This window comes from Ursus americanus, chromosome 13 (genome assembly GCF_024610735.1).
Source record: "Ursus americanus isolate L20-20 chromosome 13, mUrsAme1.1.p, whole genome shotgun sequence".
Taxonomy (NCBI): Eukaryota; Metazoa; Chordata; class Mammalia; order Carnivora; family Ursidae; genus Ursus; species Ursus americanus.
The window spans coordinates 13,438,331-13,454,127 of record NC_142139.1 but is presented as its reverse complement, the minus strand read 5'-3'; the positions used below and the strand labels follow the sequence as shown (position 1 = coordinate 13,454,127).

Sequence of the window (15,797 nt, the reverse complement as noted above, 5' to 3'; positions counted from 1 at the left end):
CTTAAATCAAGTTTTAAAGTTAAGCAAGTATCAATAAATTGTGGTATGTCCATAAAGAAAAAAGGATAAAACCATAAAGAGTAAGACATGCTCATAATGAACTGCACACTATTAACGCACACTATTAACAGTGTAACAGAGGGAACGTGAGGAGCTGCTCTTCTCACTTAATTTTATAACCTTCCTTACCTGAATGTACCATATGGGTGAACTGAATTTATAATTAAAAGGAAAGTTAAAACATCAGAACAAGCACAAGTATTCCAGGCCAGAATTAAATAAGAACCAGAAAAATTTCATATTTATAGATTTAATAGGTGTATTAAAGAAATCATATTTAGATACATAGCATAACATGTAAATATATATAATAAATATAAATTATATTAAATTGTATTAAAGTTATAAAATTTAGTTTAAAAATAAGATTTTAGCAACTCATTTTCAAATGAACACGATAAGCTCTTAACTTACCTCTATGTCGGCCCAAATCTTTTCTTTGTCCCCTCTCCAAATCTTTCCTTTGTGAGGAAAGTAAGTTCCTCTGCTCAATGGCTTTTAAAGCACATTCTCTGGAAATGTCTTTTATTTTTTCCCTTTGATCACTGTGACTTAACTTAACTGCAAAAGAAATCATTCTTATAAATGATATAGATCATTTTTCAAGTTGCTCAACAAAAGTACAAATTGAACTATATAAAAATTTTAAGATGCTATATATTAAAAAAATACAAAGTATACAATGAACTCATTTTTATGTTTAACCAAAAAACTCAATGTGATTTATCCTGACACTGGAGATGCATGTTGGCTTTTAAAACTTCTTGTAAAGCTCCTAAAGATAGTATAAAAGGAAAAAAGAGATCTTGTATTGAAATAATAAAAGCTAAAGGTAACTGAGTGGTCACTATGTGTCAGACACTACTGTAAGTCTTCACTCATTTAATTCTTTGAGCTGGGTACAATTACTGTCTCCATTGTGGATCAGGAAACTGAGGCACAGAGAAGTTAAAAACTTGCCCAAGTTCACAGAGCTTGTAAATGTAGAACCAGGATTATGAACCCAAGTTGCCCGGTTCTAATGTTTGTTGGTAATCACATACATAGTTTCTGGGCTTGAAAGTAGTTGTCTTTTGACAAACGGCTTACTTTAACAGTATGGCAATACAGAGGGTAAAAGGTATAGCTGCATTAAGAACTTTTAAGAGCTTTATTGTAATTCTTTGTTGATGACAATTGTTAATTCTGGATCCTACCACCCTTGATTATATGGGTAACTTTTATGGTTAGACATTATTTCATTAATGTATTTTATAGCTGCTTATAAAATCATCAGGAACATCCACCTACTCAGAGTTCAATGTATTTCTAAACCATAACTATACACACCATGCTGCAATGTTTCATTCTGGACCCAAGTCACAGAACTTGGTTTGTGAAAATTAAAGTTGTGGGATGACAATAACAAGATAGAGTTGAATAAAAATGAAGTTAAGTATAAACTACAACTATAATAACTTTGAACTACTTATTGTTGCATTCGCTAATGGAAAGTTTAAATTTAGCATATGTGCCAAATTATTAACTCATGTTTTTCCTCTCCAAGTTAATAATTAACTCCTAGAAGGCCATATTATGACTTTCTTTGGTAACTGTCCAGATTGCCTCCAGCCTACTACACCTCTGAGTGTATGGAGAAACCCAAACAGTAGTCAAGTCCAACTGTTCAGATCAAACTACAAGTCTGAGAGAAATGTGTAAAAGACAAAATTTTTTTGTCTAGTTGTTATTTTCTCTTCATGGCCAAGGAAAGTTAGTTAAGCACCCTTCTTTTCTATGGTACTTACCAGAAATTATAGATTCAGTAAAAAGGAAAGGGGGAAGCGTAATTACTCAGGGACAATGTAAAAATGACAATTTAAACACATACCTGGTCCTCTACCGCCGCTTGTTTGAATGTGGCTCCGATTAAATGATGAAATATTATCTGTTTGAAATTTCTGATTTTCTCTCTGTTTTGCCTGATCACCAAATCCATTTTCTTTTGAGTTATCTGACTTATAAATTGAGGGCTTTTCACATCCTTAAAAGACAAACAAAAATGTATTATTCTCACACTCCTCCCCATCAGAAGAAGTCTGAATCTTCTTTTTTTTAAAAAGCAATTTCTATAGCCAGTGTGGGGCTCGAGCTCACAATCCTGAGATCAAGTCGCATTTTCCACTGACCGAGCCAGCCAGACTCTCCTGAATCATTTTTAATACTGTGGGTAACTGCTTATAAACGCAAAGGATTGACATTTTAAAGGATTTCTACATGCTTTGTAATGCATCCAAAAATGGCCTAGCTCCTTTGGACTTTTTCGGTGTATAACTCACTTTAACTCTCAATTTTTACTGTTAGGAAGAGCTTCCAGTCAGTATCCCCTTCTGTGCTTGTGTGACCACAGAAGCAGGTGGCTCCTGAGGGTGCTTCAGAGGCCACTGGTGAGGAAAGGCTTCTTTATAAAGATTAACTCAAAGTAACAGAATTTTCCTGAACTCTGTCTGCTTTACTGAAACAAAATTTTGAAATTATCCTCAAAATTCATTTTATCTTCAGTATATTAATACTTAGTATGACTGTGATAATATAAAGAACACTAAAAAGAACTTTTAAAAATTACCCATATTTTCTGCAACGGATTTATAATGTGACCAGTTGATGACCTGCCTAAGTGCATCTTCAGTAGAAACTGCTGTGCCATCTGGGTTTGCGTAAAACAAAAGCAGTGGCTGGAAATGGCATCGGATACATTTGGAGACCACGTCCTTCCATCTAGTCCCAACCTTTAAAAAAAACCACAACAAATAAAAACAAAACAAAATCTTGTAATCAGTTTGTTACACATTTGAATAGCAGAGACTAAATTAATTTGTATATTAAAAAATTTTAAACAATGCAGATGCTAGCAGTTCAATTGTTCATATTATATGATTACTTTTGTCTTAAACTAGTCTAATAAACATCTTTTAAGCATTATCATTAAAAAATTGATGAGCAAAATTGTACACTTACTATATCAAGATTTAGACTATCAAATTTTAAAAAGCTTTTCTACATACATGGTTGATCAACTTTTGACAAAGATTTAAAGGTAATTTTATGGAGAAATGTAAGAGTCTATTCAACAAGGTGCTGGAACAACTGGACGGCCACATGAAAAAATGAACTTTGACACCACTACACATAAAGCACAAAAATGAGTCACACGAAAACTTAGAGCTTATAGAAAAAAACAAAAGAGAAAATCTTAACAACTTGGAGAAGGTAAAGATTTCTTAGATAGGACATCAAACAGGGGCAACTAGGGGGCTCAGTTAGTTGAGAATCTGACTTGATTTTGGCTCAAGTCATGACCTGGGGACCATGGGGTCCAGGGCTCTGTGATGAGTGTGGAGCCTGCTTGAGATTCTCTTTCCTTTCCTTCTGCCCCTCCCCCCTTTGGCACATGCACACACACTCTCTTTCTCTCTCAGAAAAATAGAATAAGATAGGACATCAAACAAACCACAGAAGAAAAAAGTTTTAAAATGGGCTTCATATCAAAATAAGTTAATAACCTCTGCTCTTTAAAGGTTACCGTTAAGAAAATGAAAAAAACAAGCCACATACATCTAATAAAGAACTGATGTGCAGAATAAAGAATTCCTGCAATTCACTAAGAAGAAGATGATCCAATTTAAAATGGGCAAAACATCTGAAGACACTTCACCAAAAAAAAAAAAGAATGGCCAATTAGCACACAAAAAGTTACTCAAAACATTATTAATCATAAGGAAAATGCAAATTAAAACCACACTAAGATAACATTGTACATTAGGCTAATTTTTTTTTTTAAGATTTTATTTATTTATTTGACAGAGAGAGAGACAGCCAGCAAGAGAGGGAACACAGGCAAGGGGAGTAGGAGAGGAAGAAGCAGGCTCCCAGCAGAGGAGCCTGATATGGGGCTCGATCCCAGGACTCCAAGATCAAGCCCTGAGCCGAAGGCAGACGCTCAGCGACTGAGCCACCCAGGCGCCCCAAAAGGGCTAAAATTAAAAACGATATAAAACATTGCGGAGAATGTAGAGCAACTGGAACTCTCGTACACTGATAGGAATGTGAATTGGTACAATCACTTTGAAAATCATTTTGCCAGTTCCTTATAAAGTTTTACTACACTTATCACACAACCCAGAAGTTCCACTTCTGAGTATCTTTTAGTGTGTGTGTATATATATATATTTATTTAATGGGGGTGGGGGCAGAGGGAAAGAGAATCTTAAGCAGGTTACACATCCTGTGCAGAGCCCAACGTGGGGCTTGATCTCAAGAACTTGAGATCATGACATGAGCTGAAATCAAGAATCTGCTGCTTAACTGACTGAGCCACCCAGGTACTCCCACTTCTGAGTATTAGCTAAGAGCAACGGGGAAAAAAACCATGTTCACACGAAAATTATTTGTAATTTAAAAGGTAAATGGATAAATTGTTATATAGCCATGTAATGGAGCACAACAATAAAAATGAAGCACTGATAGAACATGAATGAATCTTAAAAAGCATTACGCTTGGAAGCCAGAGAATTGAGACTGTGAGATACCATTCTTACAAAACTGCAGAATGAGCAAGACTAATCAATAGTGAGATTGGTGGATTTCCTGGGGCCCAGGGTAGGGTAGGGGGTATTGGCAGTAAAAGGACATGACAGAATTTTCTGGGTGATGAAAGCGTTCTGTATAATAACTGTAGGTTACACAGGTATGTACACATTTGTCCATACCTGTGTGTGGGGGAACATTTTAATGTTTGTAAATTATACCTCTATAAAACTGATTTAAAACAAAACAAAACAAAAACCAACCAAATAAAAAACAAAGCATTCTAGAATACTGGCTTTGGCAGAGAAGGAAGGGATCTTTAAAAGTCCTAAGAAGCTTTTTCAAATCACCCTTCTTACCTTGGCATCTCAGATACTTGAGAAACAAGAGTAATTTGAAAACAAAACAAACCTAAAACTCAGAGTAACTATACATCCAATTCTTCCTTCAAATTTTGACCATTTAAACTATGTGGATAGAAAGGAGTGCCAAAATGTTACTACACACTGATTCAAGGGGGAACTTGTTGATAAACTGCTATATAAAAGTACTAAATAATTTGAGCAAAGTGCTTATTTTAGAATGTAAGTATCCAAATTTTTTCATTGGCTTTATTGAGTATAATTTACATGACATAAAACTACCCAGTTACAGTACACCAGTCAATGAATTCTGCCAAATATATACATACAATCATGTATCTCCCCCAATAAACTCCCTTTGTAACCCCTTTGCAGTGACTGGCAACCAATGATTTACTTTCTGTCACTTTGTTTTTTCCTTTTCATGAATTTTATGTAAGCAGAATCATAGTTTCTTATGTCTCACTTCTTTAATTTACCATATTGCTTTTCAGATTTTTCCACAATGTTGCATGTATCAATAGTTCATTACTTTTTACGGCTGAGTATTATATTCCATTGAAGGGTTATACCACAATTTGTTTATCCATTCACCTGTTGATGGCATTTGAGTTGTTTCCAGTTTTGGTTATTATGAACAAAGCTACTATAAACATTCAAATACAAGTTTTGTGTGGACATACGTTTTTATAGGAGTGGAATTACTAGTACCTATGGTAAGTACATGTTTAAGTTTATAAGAAATTGATAAAGTTTTCTAAAGTGACTGTCCATTTTGCATTTCCATCACTCTTCTTTTTTTTTTTTTTTTAAAGATTTTATTTATTTATTCGACAGAGATAGAGACAGCCAACGAGAGAGGGAACACAAGCAGGGGGAGTGGGAGAGGAAGAAGCAGGCTCCTAGCGGAGGAGCCTGATGTGGGGCTCGATCCCATAAAGCCGGGATCACGCCCTGAGACAAAGGCAGACGCTTAACCGCTGTGCCACCCAGGCGCCCCTCCATCACTCTTCTGTGAGAGATCTAGCTATTCCACATCTTCACCAACTGTTGGTATGGTCAGTCTTTTTAATTTTAGCTATTCTAACACATGAGTAACAGAATCTCATTGTGAACTGAATTTGTATTTGTACCTAATAATTTACTGAACATCATTTTTTTAAGGGCAGGGACTCAGCTTCCTATGGTTCTCTACTCTTGGGCTCTTAGATGCTGAGCCCACAGATTTTTTAAATTCCAGAATTTTTATTTAATAGCAAACTAAACCTTTATTTTAGTTATGCCAAAAAAAGCAATTACAACTAATAATGCATGCACATAAAAACCTTGCAATTCTTTTTTTTTTTTTCTTTTCATTTTGCTCTCTTTCCTTCTTTCATACCTATGGCTGGACCCTAAATTCTCTTTTATCCCAAACTCCAAAAAGACCTTGTTTTACAAACTTGACTTGGAATACTCTCATGTCCCTCACCCTTCTCCTCTTTCCATGCCTGCTCTCTTCCTATGATCAGTAGCTGTTTGCCTTCAGCTAGCTTCTCTGGCTTCTCATGTCCTGATGTGTATTATAAAGGTTCAGGTGCCTATGAGGCAAAACAAAATGCACTTCATGTCACAGGAAAGAAGGGAGGCCCATGAGGGGATTCTTCCAACTGTGAGGCAAGAAAGATACTGTGAGTACTCGTCTCACCTTATCATGCCAGCCTTCCAGACTGCCCTCATGCATTCCCATAAGCCACCAGGGCACTATGCAGTGGATATACCTACCCAAAGACCCAGGAGTTACTCTGGGTTGTAGAGTCATTCACAGCCCTGAGAAGTCCTCCTCCTAAGCAGTCCTTGTGACAGTACTATTGAGCTTCTTTGCTAATATTAAGACACCTGGGTCAGATTTACTTTTCTCATGACTTTCTTTAAGGTAAGTAAAGTGAACAACTGCAATACGGTGTGACTTTCGTAGCTCTCTGTAGGACTTCCTGGATCCACCAATTTTCCTTTCATTTGCCCTTGTTGCTAAAAAAAATTTTTGATAGAGCCAAAACACCAAAAAAATACAAAACCAACCCTGGAAATAAACCTATTAAACTCTTTCTGGAGCACAGCAACAGTTGTGGAGTCATAGAGGACAGGAGGTCTCAGGGAGAGGGACACATCATTGTTGAGGAAAAGGAAGTAGAAAAGGGATGTGGAGGTCTTCAAGTTAAATATTACATGTCAAAGTTTGCCTTGGAGTGCTTATTCTCTCCTTTTCTCTACCTCCATTTCTGGATTAGTATCATAAGCAAAATGCTAGGCAAGTCAGATATGTATTGTGAGCATATTGTGTGTGTGTGTGTGTGTGTGTGTATTTTAGTTTATGTAATTTTTTAAGTTTTTATTTAAATTCCAGCTCGTTAACATACAGTGTTAGTTTCAGGTACATAATTTAGTAATTCAACATTTCTACACAACACCCGGTGCTCATCACAAGTATACTCCTTTGCCCCATCACCTATTTCACCCATCCCCTACTCTCCTCCCCTCTTATAACTATCAGTTTGTTCTCTACAATTAAGAATCTGTTTCTTGGTTTACCTCTTTTTTCTTTTTCCCTTTGCTTGTTTTGTTTCTTAAATTCCACAGATGAGCGAAATCATACGGTATTTGTCTTTCTCTGACTTATTTCACTTAGGATAATACTCTCTGGCTCCATCCATGTCATTGCAAATGGCAACATTTCATTTTTTTATGGCTGAGTAATATTCTATTGCATGCATGCACATATCTACTCCACTATTTATCCATTCATCAGTTGATGGACATTTGGGCTGTTTCCATAATTTGGCTACTGTTGATAATGCTGCTACAAACATTGTGGTGCATATATCCCTTTGAATTAGTACTTTTGTATTCTTTGGCTAAATATCTATTAGTACAATTGCTGGATCATAGGGTAGTTCTATTTTTAACCTTCTGAGGAACCTCCAACAGATATCCAGAGTGGCTGCACCAGTTTGCATTCCCACCAATGGTGAAAGAGTGTTCCCCCCTTTTCCACATCCTCACCAACATCTGTTGTTTCCTATGTTGTTTGTTGATTTTAGCCATTCTGACAGGTGTGGGGTGGTATCTCATTGTAGTTTTGATTTGTATTTCCCTGATAATCAGTGATGTTGAGCATCTCTTCACGTGTCTATTGACCATCTGTATGTCTCCTTGGAGAAATGCTCATGTCTTCTGCCCATTTTTAAATTGGATTATTCATTTTTTTCAGGTGGTGAGTTTTATAAATTCTTTATACATTTTGGATACTAATCCATAATGAGATATGTCATTTGCAAATATCTTCTCCCATTCTGTAGGCTGCCTTTTAGGTTTTGTTGACTGTTTACTTTGCTGTACAGAAGCTTTTTATTTTGATGAAGTCCCAATAGTTTTGCTTTTGTTTCCCTTGCCTCAGGAGACATATGTAGAAGGAAGTTGCTACGGCTGATGTCAAAGAGGTTACTGCCTGTGTTCTCCCCTAAGAATTTTATGCTTTCAAGTCTCACATTTAGGTCTTTAATCCATTTTTAATTTATTTTTACATATGGTGTAAGAAAGTGGTCCAGTTTCATTCTTCTGCATGTTGCTCTCCAGTTTTCCCAGCACCATTTGTTGAAGAGACTGTCTTTTTCCCATTGCACATTCTTTCCTGCTCTGTCAAAGATTAACTGACCATTTGGCTGTGAGTTCTCTTCCGAGTTTCTATCCTGTTGCATTGATCTATGTCTATTTTTGTGCCAGTACCATATTGTTTTGATCACCACAGCTTTGTAATACAACTTGAAGTCCAGAATTGTGATGCGTTCAACTTTGCTTTTCTTTTTCAAAGTTGCTTTGGCTATTTGTGGTCTTTTGTGGTTCCATACAAATTTTAGGATTGTTTTTTTCCAGCTCTGTGAAAAATGCTGCTGGTATTTTGATGGGGATTGCATTAAATGTATCCATTGGTTTGGGTAGTATGGACGTTTTAACAGTATTTGTTCTTCTAGTCCATGAGCATGGAATGTTTTTCCATTTCTGTCATGTTCAATTTCTTTCATCAGTGTTTTATAGTTTTCAGAGTGCAGGTCTTTCATCTCTTGGCTTACGTTTATTCCTCTGTATATTATGGTTTTGGGTGCAATTGTAAATGGGATTGATTTCTTGATTTCTCTTTCTGCTGCTTCATTATTGGTATATAGAAATGCTACAGACTTATGTACATTTTGTATCCCTGACTTTACTGAACTTGTGTATCAGTTCAGGCAATTTTTTGGTGGAGTCTTAGGTTTTCTATATAGAGTATCATGTCATCTGCAAATAGTGAAAGTTTTCTTCTTCCTTTCCAATTTAGATGCCCTTATTTCTTTTTTTGTCTGATTGCTGTGGCTTGGACTTCCAGTACTGTTAAATTAACAGTGGTAAGAGTGGACATCCCTGTCATCTTCCTGACTGTACAGGAAAAGCTCTGTTTTTCCCCACTGAGTATGATATTAGTTGTGGGTTTTTTATCTATGGCCTTTCTTACACTGAGGTATGTTCCCTCTAAATCTATTTTGCTGAGGGCTTTTATCATTAATGGATGTTGTACTTTGTTAAATGCTTTTTCTGCATCTACTGAAAAGATCATAAAGTTCTTATCCTTTCTTTTTTATTAATGTGATGTATCATGTCGATTGTGAATATTGAATCATCCTTGCAAACCCAGGAATAAATCCCACTTCACTGTGGTGAATGATTTTTTTAATGTATTGTTGGATTCAGTTTGCTAGTATTAAGTCCTACTGGTTCTAAGAACTCGCAAAATTTGGCCCTTCTAGTTTTCAAAGCCAAATGTTATGGAGATTTGTCTTCCCAGTGTGATAGTCTGTTTTTCTCCCTTCTCCTCACCCACAAGTCCCTCCCCTCTGCAGACAGCCTGTGATCTGTTTAGCTCCCCACCATGTCTGCCCTTCCTACCCTCTTTGAGGTGTCCTCTTCTCTACCTTTAGCTGTGAAGTTTGTTGTGCCAGTCTTCAGGCAGTTTTCTGGTTTATTTACATTGATATGAGTGTTATTTAGTTGGATCCATGAAACGAGGTGAGCATAGGGTCCTCCTAGTCCACCATCTTTCCCTACTATCTTTTTTGCCCATTTTTAATTGATTTGTCTTTTTATTATTGAGTTGTAAGAGTCTTTATATATTATGGATATAACCTTTATTAGATATATGCTTGACAAATATTCTGTCCCAGTCTATGGCTTGCCTTTTTATTCTCCTAACAGTATCTGAAGAGCAAAAGTTTTGATGAAATCCAATTTATCGGTTATTTTTATGGTCCATGTTTATTGATTATTATCCAATAAATCTCTCTACACTGAAACAGCAGTTGTAACATTCTTGTCTGATACTTCCATCTCTGCCATTTCGAGTCTTTTTTTAAATTTTTTTTTAAATGATTTAATATTAGAGCTGGCCTGGACCTGACCTTGGAGGTCACCTGGTTATTACCCAGAACCCTCTTTTTTGAGGGTAGGAATGGTGAAGTTGATGAAGTTCCTGAGAGAACAGAAGGGGGGCTTCATTTCCCTACCTTGCTTCCTCACCCCATATCATGTGATTGAAAGAAATGGAGTGGTGGAATGGGTCTGTTTCTATTAACATGGGTATGGGTCACATTTTCCTAGTTCTCTGCATATTTGGTAATTTTTTATTTAATACTATCTTGAAATGGCATATTGAAATTTAATTGAAATTTGTATTTTTGGGTGAATTTTGCTGTGTTCCTTTAAAAAGTACTGGACTTCATTCTGGCATTTGTTAAGTTATGTTAGGATCATCTTGGTCCTCTGAAGGCTTCATTTTAAGCTTTTTATGTCAGGTCCAGAGCAGTATTCAATCTAGGTATAATTTAGTCCCACTATTAAGGTGATACTTTTCTGAGAATTCTATTTGTTGCTCTATGTATTACAACATTTTTCCACTCTTGCTGGTGTGGATACAAACTATTCTTAGCCCTGTATGAATTCTGAAAATCGCTTGACCTTCTGTTTTCCACTAATTCTTTCCCCCACCTTGTGCAGGTTTGCTCCACACGTTAGATCACTATTCACCCAAAGATTAAAGGGGCCCCCTCTACCAATCTCCAGAACTTTCCCTCTGTGCAGTATTCTTTCTGGTAATCTGTTCAGCGAATTTCAGCCATCTTAGCCTCCCTGAACTCCAATTTCGGTTTCCTCAACTCAGTGAGACTTTCAGGCTTTGTTTGAGTCCCGCCTCCCTGCATTGTAAAAACTACCTGTAGGCAGTAAACAGGAATAATCATAGGGCTCATCTTGTTTGTTTCCTTTTTTTCTGTTCAACTGCCTGCTATCTAATGTCTAAAAAAGTAGTTTCATCTATTTGGTTTTCTAATTTTTAATATCAGAGAGGCTATGTTCCATAGCCGTTCATCCTTCATAGAAACCATTAGAAATCCACTAAATACTGAATATTTGAACTTCTGACTTAGTAATTCATAATGCTGATAAATGGCCTTTCTTATATATTAAAATGAAAGCAAATGGAATTGTACATCATTTGCTTATAACAATGAAATAACCTGTACTTTTAAATCCATTTACTGCTTAATAGAATTCTCAAAGCCAATAAGCCTAGGCATAGTATTGCAAGATCAACAGTTTTCAAACGTGGCAAAATCTGAATCTCCTACAGAACTTTTTTAAAAAATCAGGTATTGGCCTCTACACTTCTGAAATTGAGAATTTAAGAATCCAGGCAGGTACAGGTTTTTTCAAAAGTTCCAAAGGTGATTCTGATACATACTCCTTATTACAAACTATTATTCACTAGTTTTTTAAATATTATAACGTTTGAATAAGTTATTTACCAAAAGATATAATAAGCATATCTAATTCTGAATACCATATACAAAGTCTGAAAAGTCATAATAATTTAAAAAACAAGCAGATTTTCATCACTAATTATACAAAGCAATTGTGAATCATTCACAAAGAAATACACAGAACAACTACTTATCAGACAAAATGTATCAGACATATGGATCACTGACAGTTACATATTTGCATTCTAACATTCATTAGTCACCTTTTTTATTATTCTGGAAATAGACTGGTTTAAAAGTTGGCTTTAAAGTAAATCAGATTTCAAAAATTAATAAAAGGAAGTATGAACTTAACAATGCTATTATCATTAAGGTCATTTATTATTTTATATAAGAAATGTTTACATATAATCATTATTTTACATCATAATATTATATAATACACATTTTATATATTATTATTATTATTTCATTTATTCCTAAAAAGTAAAAGTCACAATAATTATCCCAGATAGTGAAAGTGTCACTTACCTCTTTCACATTTGCATCATCAAAAAATACCCATTTGGAGCTCTTGGTATGAAAAGCAAAGGCACAGTAATGTCGGCTGGTGTAGCAGATCATACCAACTAGTTGAAGTTCACTATTTTTGGCATTTTCATCAGTAACTCTATAAAAAAGCTGTTTAAAAAAGTAACAATGTATACTTAATCCTATATCTTTTTAAAAATGAGGAACAATAATTTGCTGAGTCACATATTTGACTACCTATGAAAAAATTTCTTTTGCAAGCTTCCCTAATCCAATATTATATTAGTATAGAAGGTACCACTGAGATTGTACTGAATAGAATTACTATTGACCATTACTTACTATTAACTGTAACTATTAATATTACTATTCCTCCAATAAAATGAATTCGCTACAATTTAGTTCAGTAACCCAGTATCTTGACACTTTATATACATAAACTGGAAATGTGGGATAAATTACACAATTCCTAATAATTTTTGATTGAATCTCATATTTGAACATACATTAAACATATTATCTAAAAGTTTAATTGTAATATAAACCAGATCAAAATACATTAAGATGTTAATAAGCATATTAAGAGATCAGTGCTGCAGATGATTTTTGAATCTTAAGCCTTTCTAGGTTAATATTTATACTTGTAATTACCATACACACACACACACACACACACACACACACACACAGACACACAGGTATCATCATCATCATTCTAGAGTGATACAGAATTAGAGCATGAGAGAGTTTATAATTGAAAGCTATTCCTAGTCTATGCAAGAAAGCCATTCCAGTTAGCCTGATTTGATGAACTTTATCAGCATTATATCTGAATGTTATTTCCTTTAGAAAGAAAATTTAGTTCTGAAAAACGAAGTGTATTATCATGTTTTAAAGTGTATTATCACTATGTTTTAAAAGAATTTAAAAACAAAAAGAGAATGAAAACAGTTGAGATACCCCAGGAAGATAAAGATGTGTTGCTAGATTCCGAACAACATCTTCGGTCAAGTCAGAATGCTCAGAATCCCATACTAAACCAATTGTAACAATCTCTGGGCAATTCATTAAAACACGGCGTATTTTTATTTTTTGGCCACAGTTACTCTGAAGGAAAACACAAAAACAAATTTTGAAATTACTGAAATAGCTATACCATAGGTAATGCCTTACACAGTTTGTATTAAATAGTAACAATCTTTACATATATCAGAAAATAAATTAATTGTTCAGCATATTAAAATTGACTTTTATCAAACTATTTGTCTGATTATTGATTAAACAGTAAGTTTATTTTAAATCAAAGTACTCTTCTTTGGTATTTTTAAAATCAGTTAAAACAAGAATTCAATCTAAAAAAATGAGAAATAGAACACTGAAGTCATTAATAATATGTTAGAAAAGAATGGTACCATTTGTAATGTTTAAATGAAAGTAAAGAAACTTTCTCTTTAGTCAAATGATAGATTTCAGAACTTAAAAAAAATTAATCAGGGGGCAACTGGGTGACTCAGTCAGTTAAGCGCCCAACTCTTGATTTCAGCTCAGGTCATGATCTCAGGGTTGTGAGATCAAGCCTCACCTAGGGCTCCACGCTCAGCAGGGAGTCTGCTTAAGATTCTCTCTCTCCCTCTCCCTCTGCCCCTCCCCTCCAACCTACTTGTGCACACGTTCTCTCAAAAAAAAATAATAATCAGTATACATTAACTTAAATCCTTCACAAAGAGTTTTTAAAGAAATAGTGCTCAAATAAATAGCTCACATGGTACAAAGAGTTGCCTAAAATAACTATGAAAAAACAAATTCTTGAAATCAAGTCCATGTGTAATTAGTATTTACATGGTAATTTCTGAATGTCTACTTTCAAATTTACAAACATAGAAGCACACGAATATTTTCCAAATTATACTTACAGGACATTTCCTATAGTCATCAGTCGTATTTGCTGCTTGCAGCAATTCTGCAAACATTTCAGGCTTAAAACGTTCATGCCTTTCCATCATTCTTTCTACCTCATTGCTACAAAAGAAAAAAGCAGTTTCAAATGTGTCCTATGAACTTTAAAAAGATCTAACAAATTATGCATAAAAAATACTAAGTTATCAATATGGGTATGATTGCTTTTTCTGTCTTAAAAAAGGTTCTGTTTGAAAAATTAACCTTAAAGTAAATTTCCATACAGTAAAAAATTATGAAATTTGGCAGGTGTATGATGAAAAAAATTAGGTCAAGAATAGAATAACACTAAATTTTACCATTGGTGGAACTACATGAACGAGGTAATAAGATGATCCATTTAGAGGTAGTTTCAAGTCAAATGCGTCTTTTACATTATTATTTAACAAGTAGGGACTTGAGTTTAAACTTTGGCCTAACAAGAACAACAAACTGTTGGAAAGGCTTCCTCTCTGGCCTAAAGTTTTCAGAAACAAAGTTTATCATTTTCAGCTAACAGAAGGGGCCTTTGCTGATTAATGCAGAAGTCAAAACCAAAACTATTTAGGCCAGGCTTGTGCTTTCATTAGAGCCTAGGTAGAATATCTGTGCCACTTTTTGTTTAGTCTACTTTAGAATCAGATTTTTACATATCAAGGTATTAAGTATCCTTAAACAACTATTTAAACATTTCCAAAAAGAAACGTGATATAAGCTCAAATATCCTTACTACTTTCCATTCTAGATGCTCTGGTTCTCCTTAGTGGTAATATTAACTGCCCTAGAGCTGGATATATTTTATAGTTCCATGGTTTAATATACAGTATTCAATAACAACTAAAAGCACATATTCTTCTAAAGAACTTCACAAGTATATTAGAAAGCACTAAATCTGATAAGCTCATTCAAACTGTACATTCAAAATAGTGTTTTTGCTAATTAACATTAAAAGTGATCATTTATGTAAAGCCTGGAACTCTGTAACTGGTATTCAATACTTACTACCAATACAAAGAAGGTGATTATAGGTGACACTTAAACAACATGGGGTAAGGGGCGCCACCCTCACACAATCCAAACTCCGCATATAACTTTTTACACCCCGGCTCCCGCAAAGTTAACTACTAATAGCCTAGTGTTAACTGGAAGCCTTACCAATAATAGTCGATTAACACATATTTTGTGTTATATGTATTATATACTGTATTCTTACAAAAAAGCTGGAGAAAAGGAAATGTTATTAAGAAAATCATAAAGGGGGAACCTGGGTAGCTCGGTCTGTTGAGCGTCTGACTCTAAATCTCAGCAGAGGTCTTGATCTCAAGGTTATGAGATCAAGCCCTGTGTCAGGCTCCACAAACAGCAGGAGTCTGCCTGAGATTCTCTCTCTCCCTCTCCCTCTCCCTCTGCTCCTCTCTATGCTTGTGCGTGTGCGCACACACTCCCTCTCTCTAAAATAAATAAATAAATCTTAAAAAAAGAAAAATCTAAGGAAAAGACAATACGTTTACAGTACTCT

At 34.9% G+C, this 15,797-nt stretch overlaps 1 protein-coding gene across 3 annotated transcripts in view; it reads right to left on the bottom strand.

The window, feature by feature from the left end:
- Window positions 1-15,797, bottom strand: part of USP53 (ubiquitin specific peptidase 53) — a 60,261-nt gene that overhangs the window by 15,094 nt on the left and 29,370 nt on the right. For all 3 annotated transcript variants that reach the window (XM_045799073.2, XM_045799071.2, XM_045799072.2), the window contains 6 exons: window positions 14,257-14,362; window positions 13,304-13,450; window positions 12,344-12,493; window positions 2,666-2,828; window positions 1,931-2,083; window positions 475-621 (listed from right to left, as the gene is read on the bottom strand). In XM_045799073.2, coding sequence (XP_045655029.2) covers window positions 475-621; window positions 1,931-2,083; window positions 2,666-2,828; window positions 12,344-12,493; window positions 13,304-13,450; window positions 14,257-14,362 — 866 coding nt within the window. The remainder of the gene's footprint in view (window positions 1-474; window positions 622-1,930; window positions 2,084-2,665; window positions 2,829-12,343; window positions 12,494-13,303; window positions 13,451-14,256; window positions 14,363-15,797) is intronic.